Here is a 20,638-nt window from a genome sequence, read left to right as displayed (position 1 = left end):
CCAAAACCTCACAGGATGTGGACAGTATGTACAGCTATCGATCGGCGAGCCGGCGGCGAACATTCAGACCGCAGCGAAGCCGCAAAAACAAAAAAACGTTCACAGAAACTAAAGTCAGTCTGTCGTCGATCAGAGCCGACGACCAACAGAATAAATAAAGAGGTGGGTTGAACCTCTGTGAGGAGGTTGAACATCTGCTGTCACTCTAAAATATCTAAACCAAAGTGCCCTAAGACGCAGCGAGCGCTAGCTAGGCGTTCAGCCCAACTACGATATGGCTTCTCAATGTGAACTTGTACATTTATTTACAAGGTTTGGACACAGACAAAGAGCTGAAAGCGGCCATGACTTTTAGACAGATTCATCCTATGCTGCTTTACATTGCACAGTGCGACAAATACACCCGAAGTACACAAGTGTTACTGGATATTTGAGGGATAAATACGAGCCGGCGGGGGTCAAACAGCTCAGCGGGGCGATGAATCTGAACCCCGCCGTCTGTTGGCGGTTCGATAGATTCCTGCTGCATCGACCAGCATGTTGATGTTCGTCTGATGGAGGACGAAGAAGAAAAGAGGGACGGATTCAGTCAGACGTCCTCTCTGATCTCAGCGTCACTGCGGTCCAACAAACCACAGAGGTCTTTACGTGTCAAGGTCCCGTTATGATGTCAAAGGTACTCGGTGTGAAATGTCGCAGGACATTTTAAAGTGATCGTCAGAAATCAATCAATCAATGAGACTGGAGGTTTGGACCCAATCAGAGAAAGACGAGAGGAAAGACAGACCCGGTCCCAACCAGGACGATTAAAACCATGAAGGTGTTCCAGATGTTTCCATCGTATCACGACTATTCACAAGATTTTATTAGAGCCATCTCGATGCCGTTCATTGTGAATTTAACCTGGGCTGCGGTCGAATAGTAAAAAAAAAAGACGTCCTATGTCCTTTCCTAACCACTTCTCCTTGACCTGGATTGATATTCATACACACACGGTGTTATTACGCATCTTGACATAACAAATAATTACCAAATAATGTGATTTAATAGAATGTATGAAGCGTTTTATGGGTCTAAACACCACTTTCCTTTATGTCCCACAGCTGTCTTATGATGGTGACGGCCAAAAACCAAGATGGCGATGGCCATAAACCAAGATGGCGACAGCCAAAAACCAAGATGGCTACGACCAAAAACCAAGATGGCGACGGCCAAAAACCATGATAGCGACGGCCAGAAGCTTCATCCTCCTCAGAGACAAAAGACCTTTTGAGTCTGCAGAAAGAGAAGCCAGACATCCGTCTTTGTAGCTACGCCCTCCAGCTCGTTCTGGGGGATCTTGAAGCATTGCAAGGCCTGATGGGATATGCAGTCCGTCCAGTGTGTTCTGGGTCTGAGCTGACTCCTTTCTCTAACTGGGAGTTCACACCACCAGCAAAGCAAAACAGTCCTCAGTCTGTTGGAGTTGATGTCGAACGCGTCGAACGCGTCGAACGTTAAAAACGCTCCAGAAATTTGGCTCGTGTCTGTGATCTTTCTGTCGAAGCTCATGAGCGCCGATCATGACTGAGAACCAGGTCGACTAGTGTGGCGTGCAACAAACGTGGAAGATTGTGGTTATCATAGCGTGTGCTGAGAAAGAACGAGCGAGATCGCGTGACAACAACTTTCTACAGACCATGATCTAAAAAAAAAAGTTCCTCATAGTTTCAGTTCTCTTCGTACCTTTGAAATGTTTGTTTTCTACAGTCCTCTGCGGCGTTTTTGTTAAAGCGTCTTTACAGTCTGAAGAACAACCAGAAAGAAACCCCTCTGAAAGCTCTGTGTTTCCGGCTGTACAAGAGGATAGTCAGTCCAGGGAGGTTTTAACAGCAGCAGCAGTGTTTGAAATCACAAATCACACTGATCTCTGGAAACAACCAAAAGAACAACAGTCCAACTTTGTTATTTTCTCCCCTCAGGAACTCAAATCTTCAAGTTTTCCCTCAGTGTTTTCAGGTTATTATTGTTCAGCATTAAAGAGGTTCCAGCTGTTTGGGTTCCTGATCACAAACATTTAAAAAATAATGCTTAATTATTAGCAAAGTAACACAGGATATAAAAGATGTCTTGAGGTTTTTGAGGATGAAACCTGGTGTTATTCTTTAACTTCTTTAAACACACCACATATGAAACCTTCAGAGTCCTGAAGAAGAAAAAGCATCAACAACCAGCTGCCCTCTGCTGCCACCTGGTGACGTCTCCTGTCATTACACCTGTTTTCTGTTTGAAGCTCCGTCTGTTCAGTTTGTAACCTAATTATTCATGATGAACAACCAGCTGCGTTGTTACATCACAGCAAGTAAATCAAAGATGACTGGATGTCTTTAGGTTTCAGATTCAGTGATACTGAAGTGTCCTAATATGGAGGTCCAAGACTGCCAATATTAATATAAATAAGTAAGGGATAATGTACAGTGTCGGGGTTTATTTCACAACAATGACCCGCTAGCTGTACATTATCCCGCTTATAACACAGCTACTTACTTAAGAAATCAATAATTTGACACAAAATGGTTTAACATCAGAACTGCGTCCATAGCAACGGTCTGTTATACATAGCAACAGGCTGTTATAAAGAAATAACAGACCACAGATTGCCGTGATTGACCAATCAGAATCAAGCATTCAACAACGGCGTGTAATAAATATTAATAATAATCCCATAACCTGTTCGTGGGGAGATTAATCTAATTAAATAGCTCAATTTAGACATTTGGTTTTGCAAATTAAGGCAAATAAATAACATAATATCTCAATGATGTTTTCTTAATTTTGCTGATTTCTTTTTTAAATGATGAATCATCCCCCAGCTCTACCTGAACAAAGTTTAACCCTTAATCTTCTAATTATCTTTCACAGTGGTGGAAAGTAACTAAGTACATTCACTCTCAAGTACTTTAAGTACAATTTTGTCTCAGAGGTAAATAAATGTAAAGTAAAACTAATAAATGCCGATGTATTATTATAAATTACACGGCTTTGTTAAATACTCGATTCTGATTGGTTAATCACGGCGTTCTACGGTCTGTTATTTCTTTATAACAGACTGTTGCTATGTATAACAGACCGTTGCTATGGGTGCAGTTCTGATGTCGGACTCTGGCGGACCGTTTTTTGTGTCAAATGATTGATTTCTTATTATAAAGTAAGTCTTATTTCTTAAGTAAGTAGCCGTGTGATATGCGGGATAATGTACAGCGAGCCGGTCATTATTGTGAAATAAACCCCTTCAGGGCGATGAGAGACGTGCAGCATCGCCCTGTCGGGGTTTATTTCACAACAACGACACGCTAGCTGTATATTATCCCTTACTTAAACTACCAGCAGTATATAAAGTCATTAAAAGTAGCTCCACCTTTACCAGCTGCAACATTAAAGTGATGAACACATTAATGCATCAATCATTAGAATACTATAATATAATAGAGATTATTCTGCAGAATGAGTACTTTTATTTTTGGTACTTTAAGTATATTTTGTTTCTGATACTTTTGTACTTTTACTTAATTATAGTTTTGAATGCAGGACTTTTTACTCTGTGGTATTACTACTGTGTGTACAACGTCTGGTGACCCCGAGTGGCAGCGAGAGGAAACTGCATGTGGAAGACTTCATGATCAGGAGACTCTAAAGATTTCACTTTTCAACGGTCGTTTTCTTTTCTTTAAGTTTCATCACGTTAACAAACAGACGATTAAAACTTCTTAACTCTCATCTCCAATCAATAAACCAAGAAAGATCATTTCAGCATATTACATAAACTTTAAGTAGAAAACAGGAGGAATGTAAAGTGGACGGATTCAGACATTATTCAGTTTCCAGCAAAGACAGGAAGTTCATTAACGACAAAACTGCTGAGGTGAAACCAGCCTGCAGGTCTGAGAGTGCCACTTAATTAATTTTAATTTTATTTGTTCAACTTTTCCAACACAATTACCCTCACTCTAATTTTTATATTTTGGTGACAAAATGTTATAAATCACAAACTTTCAGAAATCATGTCTCTTTAATACTTTAAGCCACATGAAGAAATAAATAAGTTCCATATTATATATTATTTGCATAATGTCAATGTCTTTACTTGTTATGTTTTGTATATTATATCCAATGTTTTGATTAAAAAAGCATCACTTTATTTGGCGGTGGTGTAATATTTTTTTTACTTTTGGAAAAAATTACAAACAAGGGAGGTTTCAACGTATCTGGGGCCAATTTATAAATTACGGATTGATTGATAATTACAGCATCTGTAATAGAGGTCATTTAAGTATCGGATGTAGATAAATGTAAAGCAATATAAGTGTTGAGTATTTAGGTATTGTAAGTGCGTCTAATGTAATGTTTATAATAATTATTATTAATATTATTTCACCATTTTTGTAATGGGAATTAATCTTATTTAACTATTTTTAATAATTTAATATTGTTTGTTCATTAATATGTTTGTATCTCTATGTATATGTTACTTTATATATATTATTATACAACACATTCTCACAGCAGTTTCTGAAATAGTCACAAAATTGAATCTATTTGATTCGTGTACATAGACACGAATTTCCTTTTTTTTCGTGACGCTCAGCACGACTTTCAACAATGTAGTTTTCCTACGAATGTTCAGCAACACGTGACGCATGTGTCAATTTCCGCCCCAGTATTTTCAAAATAAAACTACGCAATTGAGTTTAGGAAAATATCGACTTGGTTAGGCCACAAAACTACTAAGTTAGCTTTAGGAAAAGATCACGGTTTGGGTTATATAACTCTGGGAGTGGTGTAACTTAAGTACGGAAGTTACGTGACAAATAAGTCAACGTTGACTTCTGGTTTCTCACGGGACATGAACAGCGGTCTCCTGGTTAAAGTCCGGTGTTTTTTGACCCACCTGAACCCACGAGTTCGCCGCTCTTTATACTTCCCGGTTCACGATTACGTGGGTTACAAATGTTTTTTCGTGCTGACCATCACGATAAAAACATGAAATTCGCGTCTATGTACTCGAATCAATACATTTAATATCGTTACTATTTCACAAACTGCTTTGCTACTGGGTTGTATTATAATACTGGATATTTGTAAGTACACATACAAAACTTTTTTTTGTTTTTAATAAATTGTTGAAAATTCAATAAAGAAAAAAAATTGAAATTGGATATTGAAATTCTTTACCTCTATGGTTCGAAATAAGTGCAACAAAACCCACCAGTGAGTAATTTATCAAACACCTGTTGAACTCAGCCTGCAGATTGATTAAAGTTTGAATTATTATTTTTGTTTGCTCAGTCAGGAGTTTTTAGTCACTAATGATCTTCCGTACAGCCTGTTTGTTCCAGCAGTCACTCAGTGAGGAAAACAACATAAATAAAACCGACTGCAGTGACGCGTTGATCAGCCTTCAGTTAGTATTCACACACACACACACACACACGCGCAGGCACACACACAAACACACTGAAGTGCGGAGGAGGAGGAGGAGGTATTGTGTTCTGTGACGCATCATCATCACGGCGGCGGTCTGTTTGTTTTTTTGGCCGGGGGAGTCCTGACTCCAGAGTCTCAACCCCCCCCCCCCCCCCCTTCTCAATTACTCCCTCCTCCCCCTTTTGCTCGGTCGCCACGGCAACAGTCCCACGCGCTCCGTCCGTCATATCTGGTCGGCATGGCAACCTGCTCCCTCAGTTTGTTGCTAGGAGAAGCAGAGCGACGGACCGTGCAGGAGGTCAGTTTTTGTCACTCTGGGAGAAAAAAAAATAAAAAAAGTACCTACAGACTGCTGATGGCTGCTGCAGACTGATGAACGATTTCTCATATTTAAGCTCTTCATCCGTCAATTTAACAATAAAATGCTTTCAGAAAGTCCCTGAAATTAAAGATTTGACAGGAAATAAAGCTTTTACTCTGAAACTTTGACCTGCTGAAGTTGATGTTTGGACGAGAAATAAACGGACGCTCTTCAGACGCTCAGTAGTGTTTCCTGAACTCGTCCGCTCGGTCGTCCTCCTTCGTGACGAGCGTCTCCTCTCCCACCGACCTCGAACGTCTCAGCTCGGCTCTGGAGGAAAAACCACCTCAGCCAATCAGAAGAGGTTTAACAGAAAAGGTTTAAAGGAGGATGTCAGCCTGCTGCCCATGATGCTTCACGTCCGTCTCCAGCTACACACTTTGTATAAAACCTGATCCTCGCCGCCTTACGGCGCCTCTTCCTGTTTGCTGCTCTGTTGCTGCAGCTCCGGCTGCTGGTTGTTCCCGCTGCCGTTCTTCTTCTTGCTTTCCACTTTGACGCTGCTGCTGGTCTTGGAGGTCGAGGACGACGTGACCTTTAAGCTTTTTGACGTCTTGGCTCCGCGGGTCTTCTCCTTGATGGTGGCGTCTTGAGGCAGCGTGGGGCTGGAGTGCGCCCTCTGCAGGCCGCCGTCGTCAAACAGCCGCGACTCGAAAGCCGACAGGTCCTCGTCTCCGCTCGACAGTTTGGCCCGAAGCAGCATGGCGTACGTACCGTAGCGGGTTTTCTGTGGAGGAGGACGGAGACAGATAGACGCCGGGTTGGAACTGACAGTTTGAACTTAAAGTTTCTCTCAATCGACCTCATTCTCGGGGCGCTACTGTAGAAATGATAATGAAGTAGCAGAAAGCTAGTTAGTCCCATAGGCTAACGATAGTGGCGAACCGCTAACGGTGCTTCTTTTGAAAAGTAATTTGCCTTCAATTTAGAAAATACTGCTTTATTTTTAACAGATATTTAAAGGTAATATACGTAACTTTCAGAAAATTCTTGTTATTACTGACACCGATGGCCGTTAAGTGAACTGCAACCAGCATCCTGTTGCTTGTGCTTGCACTCCGTAGTCGCGAGCAATTGTCCTCGGCATCAGCCAAAACAGTGACGATAAATTACAATGATTGTCTACATTGACAACAACGCATTTGAGTGTGCAAAAGACGCAGCATGTGAACGTCCCCTAAATAATCTTCCTACTGAAGTAGAGAAAACGACAGGACCTGAACTCACCGCGTCTGTTGTTATTATTTGATTAGATTTCTGACTGAAGAAAGAAACAGGAAACAATAATAACCGTTCACTCTGCAGGTTGATTTGCAGAGAAGACTTAACTAGATGTAAAAACTGTTGGCTGATGAAAGTGATCAGCAGGAACAGAAAGTAAACAGCAGACTGGTCCTTTAACGCCGTGTTCCCGACACAGCCCAGCCTGTTTGACACCAGACTGATTCAGAGACAGTCTGTGATGAAGACGAGCAGAAACGAGACAGAAGGAGCTGCAGAGCAACTGTCACTGATTTTTACTGCACCATTAACTGCAGATAAAACATTATGAAGGGTTTTAACACCGTTAAGAGAGGAACAACCAAACCTAATAAAACACAAACATGATTGAAATGTTTACAGAAAGGCAATAACTTCATCTTCAAGTCAAAGTAGTAAGTTTCTCAGTGAGGCTGTATGAGCTACTTCTCCATAGTCAGTGTACTACTACAGTAGATGAAGTTTGGAGAAACAGTGAGCCCTTTCTGACGGGGAACTGAAGCCGTTATATCGCTCTCTTCAAAAGCCACCAGACTCCATTCACTAAACCAGTCATTTTCCCTCTCAGAACAGGGGAGTTGCTAGTCTACCGCTGCATCGATCAGTTAGTTAGTTTGTGTTATTGTGTGACTTCGGATAGTTCAGATTCACCAAATCATACGATAACACAGAGAGGTAAAATTACTGTTTTTGTGAATGGAGTCTGGTGGCGTTGAAGACGATATAACTGCTTCAGTTCCCTGTCAGAAAGGGCAGTCTGATGGCGAGGTAAAGCTGTGAAAATATTCTAAATATAGTGTACACTTAAACTGATATTGATTTCTCCTGCTGCTCCCGTCCACAGCTGCTTTACCTCGCCTTTCTGACGGGGAACTGAAGCCGTTATATCGCTCTCTTCAAAGCCACCAAACTCCATTCACAAAAACAGTAATTTTACCTCTCAGAACACGGGGGTATACATCCAACCCCACTTATTTCCAAACTGATCACAGCTAACGTTGACTCAGCTAGTGCTAGCGTTCACATTATTGATAACCTTATTGATTAGCTTCCTGTGCTAACCTACGTCACTGCTAACGGCTGAGTGGGCGTTTCCTCCTCCTTTTGTGTGTTTTTGTGAATCCTCTCACCTCGAACTCCAGGTACTCCTGTCGAAGTTTCTGCTCCTCCAGTTCACGACCTTTCACCTTCCTGTCCGGAGTGGAAGCCGTGAGGTCGGCCAGCTCGGAGGAAACCGCCCTGAACCGGTTCTCGTGACATTTGACCTGCTCTTCCTGTCGGGACAGACGATAAAACTCAACATGACGTCTGAATATTAAATCAAACTGGAAGACAGAAACAATCATGAAGCGGTGACTTTATCTGAGACGAATCCAGACCCGTTAATGGAGCTGGACCGTTATCCAGATGTGGATCATAGATTGTACCTGGGACAGTTTGGTGTTGGATCCCGGCAGCAGAGGACGGCTGAATCTCTTCTGGGAGCCGATCGCTGCCGGGAACGGCGGGGCAGAAAACATGGCCGCCACGACGTTGATGCGTGTGATCCACGACTGCATCTGTTCAGGGTTGCTGCAGGAGAAAAGGTGAGAGACACAAACAGTCAACCTGACGTCTTCCTCTGATTGGAAGACTTAATGAACTGTTGGTCACCATGACAACAGACGATGGTCCAGAGTCACTTCCTGTGATTCTACTGCAGACGATGACATCATCAGACAGAGTCACTTGATACAAACTGAGCTCATTACATAGAGACAGAGAGACAGACAGAGAGACAGAGAGACAGAGAGACAGAGAGACAGACAGACAGACACATTCAGAGAGAGAGACAAGAGAGACAGACAGAGAGACAGACAGAGAGAGAGAGAGAGAGACAGAGAGACAGAGAGACAGACAGACAGAATGATACACATTCAAAGAGAGAGACAGAGAGACAGACAGAGAGAGAAACAGAGAGACAGAGAGACAGAGAGACAGACAGACAGACAGGTCCTTACGGAGCCTGCAGCAGAAAGACTCTCCAGTCGGCCGTCCTCAGGTAGAAGACGTTGGGTCTCTTGCTGTAGTCGGCTGCTCTCATGGCCAGAGAGTGATGGATGGAGACGGCGTTCTTCACGTCTTCCTCCGTCAGATCTCGCTCCGCACGGTACTCATCCTGTCAGCCAATCACAGAGCAGCGCGAAAGCAAATTATTGTTTTAACAAGAAACATTTCTAACATATCATTTTATCTTATATATATCTTATATATATATATATATATATCACAAAACTCATGATTACACTAAATTAAACCAAGTAAACTTCTACAGTGTTTTGTCTTTATGCACTGATGGGATCTGTGTTGCTATAGCAACATACTAATTAATCCTGTTATAACAAGAGAAGGTTGTATCTTACGTATGGATTGAAAAGCTGAGTATTAAAAACAAAGTTATGACTACAGAAATGGTGTCAGATTTAAATCAACTACTTCACAAAAAAAGAGTTAAGAGTTTTAAAAACAGTAAAAACAGATCATTTCTGTCTGACCCAAATGATTGTCCTGTTCTCATATATATATTTGGGACACACAGAGTTAAAAATAGACCCTTAATGTGGAGAAACTGGCATGCATGGCTGCTGGGAAATGTGGTTGAGATGTTTACCTTCTGCAGGTAGAGCACCAGACCCTTCAGCATGGCGTAGAAAGACTTCCACCCCCTCTTACCCCGTGGAGCTGGGAAAAGCAAGGCATCATGGGATATTAAACATCACAAGTGCAGGAAAGAGATCACACCTCAGTCCACAAGTCGCGTTAAATGCATTTCAATTATTATTTAAAAAATATTAAATTAAATTAAAATTATATTGTTGTTGTAATTCCTTTTAATCTATCTGTAATTTCCTTAAAAATGTTTTATTCTTATATCCTATTCTAACCCTTTTCTACACTATATTATTTTTTTAAAAACAAACATTTTAAAACTGATTTTGTTGGTTTTGTGAAACACTTTGTAACATAGATTTAAAAAAAATAAAATAAATAGAGAATATTAAATAAATAAAGACTAATATTATTATAATTAGGGCAGCCAATCGATTAAACAAGTTAATCCCGATTAATCACACATTTTTCATCTGTTCAAAATGTACCTTAAAGGGAATTTGTAAAGTATTTAATACTCTTATCAACATGGGAGTGGGCAAACACGCTGCTTTATAAAAATGTTTGTATATATTTATTATTAATGGAAATCAATTAACAACACAAAACAATTACAAATATTGTCAAGAAACCCTCACAGATAGGCCTACTGCATTTAGCATAAAACAATATGCTCAAATCAAGGAGAACCGAAGAAGACGAAGATGAAGAAGTAGAAGGAGAAAAAGAAGAAGACAAAGAAGAAGACTAAGAAGAGTCAGAGTCAGAAAGACGTACTTCTCTTTCCGTCGGGGTCGGCGTGGACTTTGCGGACCAGGAAGCCGCTCTTGTAGAGCTCGCCGTCGGCCTGATGGGCGACATTCACCAACGGGTTTCCTCCACTCCCCAGTCGCTTCATGGTATGGGAGGCGGAGTCTGTTCGGACGTCAGCCAGCTCCGACATGGACTTCCTCAAGTCCTCCTCATCACTTCAGAAGATGAAGGACAGAACCGGTTATCATTCAGTTATAGTGTTATTTAATCATTATCAGCTATTAAGCTTCTACTAGGAACTTTCATTTTGGCGGTCCCTGAATATGTGCATTTATTTATTTACTTTATTTTATGTTAGGTATTATTATTCATATGTTATTATCACTATATATTTATTTAAGATGATGTATCATGTTTGCACTGTGAATTGAGCATCTTTAAATAAAAACAAATCTTTACCAAACAAAAAAGAGTCACCTCTAGTTTGCTTGTTTTTTTTTTTTAAATCAGCGTTAAGATCAACACAAGAGCGTAGAAATGTGCAAATATCATGAGAACCAAAGATCTTGAATAAAGTACGACTTCCCACCTACGCTAACCAATTTCCTGTTTATTTCATCGCATCATCACCTCATCTATTAAGTTAGTATATCTTTATTTAATATCCTCTTATATTTCATCATCTGAAGCTATCTCATCACATCGCCAGGTCCTATGAACTCATCTCTATTTAATTGTCTAATGTTTTATTTCCTGTGTCATTTATATATAATCACAACAGTTTTACTTAAATATTAAAATACTTAAAACCACTAAAAGTACACATGTTTAATTAAGTATAAATATTAAGTAGAAAGTACATTAATTGTGTAAAATATTAAATGTTTAACAGGTCTTACACTGTCTAATCTTAAAATATTTATTGAAACCAACCTGTAACTTACCTGATTATATACTATATACTATAGTTTAATGTAATTTTATAATGTAATCAGAACAGTTCTTTTCCAAATAGCTGCAGCACATTAAAAACCAAACAGAGAAAGACGTGAAGAGTTAAATAGACTGCACATGAAGACAGAGGTGTGTGTGTGTGTGTGTCCACAGTCAAGCATGGGCGTTGGGATGCTGACCTGTAATTACAGCGAGGAAAGAAAGCAGGAAACGGTTGCCGTGGCAACTGAGGCTTAAATAAGCGAGTCGGGCAGCAGGGACAAACACACACACACATAGAAATGTGCAGACACATTTCAACACACACACACACACACACTTCAGATGTTTGTACATGCTGTGTGTTAGAAACCAGTATAAACCAGATGATGGTTCATACTTGAGGAGTAGGGAGACTTACATGGTCCACTGAAGCTTCTCATTCTTGATGGAGCTGTAGAGAGTCTGTAGAGACACAACACACACAGTCAGATATATACGAGTGTCATGTGATGATCATGTTTCTGCAGACATAAACAACAACAAACTCGTTTTGTCTTTCAAGAAGGGATTGTGACACTGTGTAACACATACTAGAGCATCGTTGAATATCTACTCTGAATATTAGAGATAACTGGGAGACAGAACTCAAGATGGAAACATCCTACATAACTGGTATAATATAAGTAAGGTACAACAAGTGACCAAGTTGAGTTTAACTGAGTAGTTTAACCATTGAAGCCCCCACCCAGCAAAGTAGAATCGATAGTGTTAAAAGAGTCACTTCTGCTTTACGTTTTTTTCAAACACCGTTAAGCAGAAAAAAATTCTGCAAAAAATGTTTCAAACAATGAAGAAATGAGGTGATTTGATAAGATGACAGGGTAATGGAACATGAATAAATGATGACAAGTTAGAATCAGATGATGAGACATAACATTAGATGACATTACATTAAAAAATGTCCCAGCAGCAATATAAAAAATATTTCCCTTTCCTATGCTTTTATTGTGAAACTTTTCCAGGCAAAGTTGAGTTTGATTGATAGTAGCTTAAGCAATCAGAAAGACGGCAAGGTAGAACTGATTGGAAACAATCAATAAAAAACGTATTAGTGTTAAAAGAGTCACTTCTACTGCTGATTTGTTTTTTTTGGGCACTGTTAAGAAACTCAACACTTCCTGCACACATGTTTAACAAAGTAAAGGTATGATGAAATGAGGTGATTTGATAACATGGCAGGATAATGAAATATGAGCAAATGGTGACATTAATAACATTGAGAGTCTTTCAGCAGCTCTATGGACATAGTCCTTCTCTTTCCTTAGGCTTTTATTGTGAAAAACCTGCAGGCAAAGTTGAGTTTAATTGACAGTAGCTTAACAGCGATAAAACAACCCCCAGAAAAGTAGAAACAATTAATAAAAAAAATGTAGTCAATAAAAACAGTTTTTGCGTTAAAAGAGTTACTTCAACTTCAGCAGCAATATAAACAATATTTCCCTTTTTTATGCTTTTATTGTGAAACTCTCACAGTCAAGGTTGAGTTTAATTGAGAGTAGCTTAAGCAATCAAAAGTGGAATTGATTGGAAACAGTCAATAAAAACAGTATTAATGTTAAAAGAGTCACTTCTACTGCTGATTTGTTTTGGTGCTGTTAAGACACCATAAATGAAACTCAACACTTTCTGCACAAACGTTTATCCAGTAAAGGTATAATGAAATGAGGTGATTTTATAACATGGCAGGATAATGAAATATGAGGAAATGATGACACTGACAACATTGAGGGTCTTTCAGCGGCTCTATGGACATAGTCCTTCCCTTTCGTTAGGCTTTTATTGTGAAAAACCTGCAGGCAAAGTTGAGTTAAGCTTAACAGTGATAAAAACAATCAAACAGCAAGGTAGAATAGTATAATTAGCGAATACAAACATTATTATTAAACAGAGAAAGTGTTTTGAGTATGATTTGAGGTGACTTTATTGGTGAAGATCATTAATTAAATAATTATGAAGACCCCGTGAGGTCCAAATGGTCAGCCGATTAGACTGTTGTCAGGCTATTAAATAGCCGTTATCAGTTGCTATAACACAAAACACAGGGCGACTGGAGTTCGCATCCCGTGTGAAACCAACAATGTATAGTTGTCTTTGTGTTCGTAGTTATTTTATTCCAAAACCCAATGTTTTTCACTTAACTTGTTTTTTTTTGTTTAAACCTAAAGAAGTTGTAGTTTTGTTGCCTTAACCTAAAGAATTTGTAGTTTTGTTGTTTAAACCAAAAGAAGTCGTAGTTTTGTTGCCTAAACCTAAGGAAGTCGTAGTTTTGTTGCCTAAACCTAAAGAAGTCGTAGTTTTGTTGCCTAAACCTAAGGAAGTCGTAGTTTTGTTGCCTAAACCTAAAGAAGTCGTAGTTTTATTGCCTACACCTAAGGATGTTGTAGTTTTGTTGACTAAACCTAAAGAAGTCGTAGTTTTGTTGCCTAAACCTAAAGTCGTATTTTTGTTGTCTAAACCTAAAGTCGTAATTTTGTTGCCTAAACCTAAAGAAGTTGTAGTTTTGTTGCCTAAACCTAAAGAAGTTGTAGTTTTGTTGTCTAAATCTAAAGAAGTCATAGTTTTGTTGTCTAAACCTAAAGAAGTTGTAGTTTTGTTGCTTAAACCTAAAGAAGTCGTAGTTTTATTGCCTTAACCTAAAGAAGTCGTAGTTTTGTTGCTTAAACCTAAAGAAGTCATAGTTTTATTGTCTAAACCTAAAGAAGTCGGAGATTTGTTGCTTAAACCTAAGAAGTTGTAGTTTTGTTGACTAAACCTAAATAAGTTGTAGTTTTATTGTCTAAACCTAAAGAAGTCGTAGATTTGTTGCCTACACATACCTAAAGAAGTTGTAGTTTTGTTGCTTAAACCTAAGAAGTTGTAGTTTTGTTGACTAAACCTAAATAAGTTGTAGTTTTATTGTCTAAACCTAAAGAAGTTGTTTTATTTTTACTCAAAACATGAAGTCTAATTCAGTTTTACAACATGTTAGAATGTGTTGCTTTTAAGTTTCACTTTTACAACAGTTGGTGTAGTAGGCCCATACTTCGCTTATAGTGACTGACGACGTCTATTTAATGGCCTGATAACAGTTGAATTGGGTGAAACGGTTTGGAGCTTTAAACCATTATGTTGCATTTACGAGTGCCTGAAGAACGTTTTAACAACTTCTGCTTCTTTTTGTGTTCATATCACATGTTCCTGTGGCCTCCTCTTGTGGCACGTAAGGGAAATGTGAATAAAAATGGCTGCATATGTAGTGTCACTTCCTGTGTGTACTTCCGGGTTCTACCTTCTTCTTGCCCCTCTGCCGGTGCTGCTGTCCATCCTGGGTTTTCCCCAGCAGGTCGGGGAAGGCCAGCGGTTTGAGGGAGCGAGAGCGCGGGGTTCTGGGATACCTGAACGGATCGGTGTCCCTCGAGTCCCGCCCGCTCCGGACCGAGCAGAGCGACCGCGACCGCATGCGGCCTGACGAGTGGATGCTGTTGACGCCGATCATCGTGGTGAGTTTAGAGTTCAGACGAGGAGCATTTGATTTGAGTCCGACTGGACTTCAGAGAGTCTTTGTGGCCAAAAAAGACAGAACAATCCAAGGAAAGAGGAAGTCTTTAAGATGGTTTAAAACCAACACGTTTTTGGTTTCAGAGAGAAAAGGAGTTTTAAAAGGTGTCAAACCCACACCGATATGGCTTCTAGAAGAGACTACAACCTCTAGATGACCTCTAAATAATTAAAAAATATGAATGAAAATCAGGTATTTAACAGCCTCTTTGACCAGCTGCCAACTTCATGTTTATATGATCCGTTTATTCCCGTTCACATCAACTCAGAAACAGATCTGACTCCACTTTGACAACTTGGATTTTAGATTATGAAGGTTGTCCTGCACACTAAGTCTGGATGTTTTAAAATAGAAAGTGGTTACGAAGGGACTAACTCGGGCTGTTTCAGCCTGAATTGATTGTGTCCTCAGTGGATCTCCGCCTGCTGCATTATGGATCCAGCTCTATTCATTATGTATAAAAACACAGCAGCGTTTCATCAAGCTCATAATCCTGCTGGCTGACAGCCGGCGGCTCGCTCTGGTGTTTGGAGGCAAAAACGACGAAAACAAAAAGACGCTGCCAAGAACTCAAACTGCTGCAAGATTCATCGTTTAAGATGCTTCAAAGGAATTTTATATTGGAAAAAAATTGAAATCAGATTTAGGCAGCAATATCATACTGTGTAATTTTGAGGTTTAAATTAATCTGCTGCAAGAATTTATAGTTTAAAATTACTTTTTATGTTGAGTAATTTGTATTCAGGCAACTTCATACACAATTTTGTTGATTAAATTGAGACAAAGAGTAAATAATAGTTAAAATAAGGGTCACAAATGATAATTTAGTATTTTTTTGTAAAATAAGGACGGATTGACCAACAGTCAAAAATGTAACAATTCGCTGATATAAAACAGAAAATCTGTATTTTTATTGGTGTAATAACTTCAAAAACACAAATAATTTTATGATTAACATTGAATAAATTAAATGATTATTAGAGTCTAAAATATGTTAGACACTAATAGAGAAATATTTTCACTTATCAGACTTTATATGATGGTAATTATTATTGTTAAATTATTAAGATTAAAAGTTTTAATTTCGTTGTCAGAGTAAAGTCAGCTGTGACTTCCTGTTGACGCCTCATTAAACAACAGTGAGAGCGTCACAACATTATACACAATTTTGTTGATTAAATTGAGACAAGGAGTAAATTATAGTTAAAATAAGGTCTGCAAATGATAATTTTAAGTTATTATTTAGTAAAATAAGGATGGATTTCCATCTCACAGTGACCAACAGTCAAAAACGTAACGATTCGCTGAGATAAAACAGAAAATCTGTATTTTTATTGGAGAAATAACTTAGAAAATTAAATAAATTTTATGATTAACATTGAATTGATTAAATGATTGCTGGAGTCTAAAATAAGTTTGACACAAATAAAGAAATATTTTATCTTATCAGATAATTATTATTAAATTATTAAGATTTTGATTTCGTTGTCAGAGTAAAGTCAGCTGTTACTTCCTGTTGACGCCTCATTAAATGACAGTGAGAGCGTCACAAACACAAACTGTCTCAGTGAGTTTAATCCTCTCTAGAAGCACTGATGCGTAATTCATCAGCTCAAACTCCTGCAGGAGTAAACAGCTCAAACATTCAATGGAAAAATATCCAAACCACAACTCTGATCTTCTTCTTCTGCAGTTTTCCAAAAATGTGAGTTTTCAAACTGGCTGTTGAACGCAGCCTCCTGATGCAGCACCAGCAGCGGCGGCGGTGAAGGAGAATCCCTGGACTGCAAATAAAGCTGCGTGACGGAGGAAACGCATCAGCAACGCCGGCCGTTTGCTCTCACGTCCAAAACATTCAGCAGAAAGAGCAGAAAGACGAGGGCGAGCGAGCACACCCACACATGCAGACAGAGAGAGAGAGGGAGAGAGAGAGAGAGCACCCCCAAAACTGACGTCAGCCTCCTCCTGATGAAGAGGGAGGGATGATGGAGGTGGAGGAGAACAGAGAGGGGGGAGCTGATAGGGAGGAAAAAACAGCAGAGAAAAAGAGGAGAGTTTCTCCTGTTGCACTCTGGGAAAAAAAAGACAAAAAAGGAGAGAGAGAGAATCCCTCCTTCCTCCTCCTCTTCCTCAGATGTTGATCTCTTCGTCCTCCAACTTCACTCTTCTCCTCCTTTGCCTGTTGTCGTCTTCGTCCTGCAGGAGAATCCCTCCGTCAGGTGAGCTCACTCCTCCTCTTCTTCTTCCTCCTCTTCTTCTTCCTCTCCTCCTCCTCCTCTCTCTGCTGAGACTCTGAACTGTTGAGGAGTGTTGCCCTCCCTCCTCCTCCTCCTCCTCCTCCTCTTCTGTCTCTCTCTCTCGCTCTCTTTTTTCCCTCGCTCTCTCAATGCGCATTTTCTCTCTGCAACAGCAGCCAATCAGAGGGCAGGGTTGGGAGCTTCAGCCCGCCCCCCTGCTCTCCTTGGAGCTGTCAATCACACAGGACTCACAAAGCTGAATGTAAATGCAGCCGAGAGACGTTCAGCAGAAAAAGACCGAAAATCAGCTGGAACATCGAAATCATGACTCAGCAATATCTGAAGGAATATATGAATGAATATGATATGTACAGTGTGTATATATATATATATATATATATATATATACATACACACACACACACTGTACATATCTGTATATGATATATCTATACATATATATATATATGTACAGTATATATATATATTCGATAAAAATATTTAATCGCGCTTAATCGCAAATTAATCACACATTTCCCAACATAAAACAACGACAAAAATTGTCCAGAAACCCTCACAGGTACTGCATTTAGCAATATGCTGAAAGGTTATTATGGAATTTTTGCCCAATGATGCCAAAAATATACTGCCTACTGCCTCTTTAACCTCCTTCATGACAAGCTAGGATGACATGGTTGGTACCAATAGATTCATTAGGTTTGAATTTCATATGATGCCAGTATCTTCACTCTAAATTTGACAAAATTAATTTATATTAATTTATATTCAATTGTTACCATTTTGTATACTTAAATATTTTGATATTCTACATATCTAATATATTAAATAAAATAATAATAATGTTATATAATATAATGTATAATTATGTATTATATTATATAAATCCAATAAATATATAATGGACATTTCTTTGATATTTAAATATTTCTTCCATGTTTTAATATTCGATATATTTATGTATTTCAAACAAAGTCTACAACAGGATCAGAGACAAGATGAGAAAACACAAACAGGTGAAAAGAGGAGAAAAATTAATTATCAAATGAGAAGCACGCACACGCACACGCACACGCACACGCACACGCACACGCACACACACACAGTCCATTTCATTAATGAACAGCTGCAGATGAAATGGAAATTTCTTTATAAACTATTTTGTTGATTAAATTGAGCAAATGATGAGGATAAGGATGGATTTCCATTTCACGGTGACCAACAGTCAAGAACGTATTCGCTGATATAAAACAGAAAATCTTTGTTTTTTTTAGATATAACTTCAAAAATACAATAAATTGACGACACTGAAGACATGAAATGACTGTTGGAGTCTGAAATAAGTTTTGACACTAGTAGGGAAATATTTTCTCTAATCAGACTTTAATATGACAGTAAATTGTTTTAAATGATTAATATATTTAAAGACAGCTGTGACTTCCTGTTGACACCTCATTAAACAACAGTGAGAGCGTCACAAACACAAACCGTCTCAGTGAGTTTAATCCTCTCTAGAGGCACTGATGCGTAATTCATCAGCTCACAGATTCAACAAACATGAAACACGACGGATGGAGTTCAACCTGCTTCTGAAATCAGACCCACTACGTTCCTCATCATCGTGTCACAGGTTTCCAAAACCAGTTCACCAGTTGTGTTGTCTGACTGGAACACAGTAACAGGTTTCCTCCTCTGAATCAAAGTTAGCCGATGTTTTAATAATCTCATTGTCATAAAACGTCCCCAAACATCTCTCGTCTCCTTTCTGACGCAGTGCAAAACATATTTTTGTACTTTTTGCACTATTCGAGCCGAGCCGTCATGGTCCGGTGCCGCAGAATACGCGGTATGTAGATTGTAGAGGTGGGAAAAAAAATAGATTCACCTATGTATTGCTAATTATTTTTTTTTTTTTTAAGATTTTGAAATCAATTTTTTAATGGCAGAATCGATATATTTGCTTCATTTGTTCTACGTCACCTGACTTCCAGAGCGTCTATTAATGCTGCGGCATAAAATGACACGCAAAAAAGCCAAAATTTGTAGCGACAACACATGAAATGACTTAAGAAATTGTTGTGTTATTCATACGCTATTTGGTGAGACCTGGATGTATTGTGATTAGGGCTGTCAATCGATTAATCACACATTTTGTATCCGTTCAAAATGTACCTTAAAGGGAGATTTGTCAAGTATTTAATACTCTTATCAACATGGGAGTTGACAAATATGCTGCTTTATGGAAAATCTATGTATATATTTATTATTGGAAATCAATTAACGACACAAAACAATGACAAATATTGTCCAGAAACCCTCACAGGTACTGCATTTAGCATAAAACAATATGCTCCAATCATAACATGGCAAACTGCAGCCCAGCAGGCAACAACAGCTGTCAGTGTGTCAGTGTGCTGACTTGACTATTGATTGTGTGATAGTGTTCATCATAAAGTGGGCATGTCTGTAAAGGGGAGACTCGTGGGTACCCATATCTGGAGTTCAGAGGTTAAGGGACCCTTTTGAAAATGGCAATGACAGTTTTCTCTGAAAAATGTCAGACAAATGTCATAAAAAAAGTCAGAAAAATATCCTATAAATATTTGAAATATGGCATTGGAATATGTTAAAAAAAAATATGTCAGAACAATTAGCAAAAAATGTCCAAAAAAGTCTGCAAAATGTCCGTAAAATATGTGAAAAATGTCCAAAAAAAGTCGGAATAATGTCGGGAAAATATCATAAAAACAGTAAAAAAAAATGTGCGAAACTTTCCCGAAAATAAATTAAAAAAAGGTGAGAAAAAAGTCAGAAAAGGCAAAAAAATTCAAAAATTGTCTTTTTTTTTTGAAAAATGTCTGAAAATAAGTCAAAAACAATGTCCTTAAAAAGGCAAAAAAAAGTTAGAAAAAAACAACATGGTTGGTAACAATGGATTCCTTAGGTTTTTTCTAGTTTCATATGACACCAGTATCTTCACTCTACCTTTAAAACTGAGCCGCTACAACCTAAAAATCACAAGTTACATTAATGCGTTAAAGAAATTAGTGGCGTTAAAACAAATTTGCGTTAACGTGTAATTATCATGTTAACTTTGATAGCCCTTATTGTGACCTTTTTCCTTTTAGGGAAGTGTTTGTTCAGTGTATTACACAACTGTTTGAAATGTTCCTCATTGTTACAATGAAAATAGTTTGATAAAGTTACCAGAGGACAAAATGTTTCCTCAGTCCCTCAGCAGGAGGACTGTTTCTGTCTTTGACACTTGAACTTCTGTCTGTTCAGAATAAATGAAACCAAACAGATCCCGATGCTTTTTCCCACCGAACCGTGACTCCTGTGTACCGTCACACCTCTAATAAA

At 38.7% G+C, this 20,638-nt stretch overlaps 1 protein-coding gene across 1 annotated transcript in view; it reads right to left on the bottom strand.

Moving 5' to 3' along the window:
* Positions 1-4,965: 4,965 nt before the first annotated feature.
* Positions 4,966-20,638, bottom strand: part of psda (pleckstrin and Sec7 domain containing a) — a 49,380-nt gene continuing 33,707 nt past the window's right edge. Inside the window, exons 13-19 of the mRNA XM_037782103.1 lie at positions 11,841-11,884; positions 10,511-10,701; positions 9,735-9,805; positions 9,085-9,242; positions 8,512-8,656; positions 8,215-8,358; positions 4,966-6,551 (exon numbers count right to left, since the gene is read on the bottom strand). Coding sequence (XP_037638031.1) covers positions 6,231-6,551; positions 8,215-8,358; positions 8,512-8,656; positions 9,085-9,242; positions 9,735-9,805; positions 10,511-10,701; positions 11,841-11,884 — 1,074 coding nt within the window. The 3' untranslated portion in view covers positions 4,966-6,230. The remainder of the gene's footprint in view (positions 6,552-8,214; positions 8,359-8,511; positions 8,657-9,084; positions 9,243-9,734; positions 9,806-10,510; positions 10,702-11,840; positions 11,885-20,638) is intronic.

Source organism: Sebastes umbrosus, chromosome 10 (assembly GCF_015220745.1).
Source record: "Sebastes umbrosus isolate fSebUmb1 chromosome 10, fSebUmb1.pri, whole genome shotgun sequence".
NCBI lineage: Eukaryota > Metazoa > Chordata > Actinopteri > Perciformes > Sebastidae > Sebastes > Sebastes umbrosus.
This window is presented reverse-complemented; position numbering and strand designations above follow the sequence as displayed.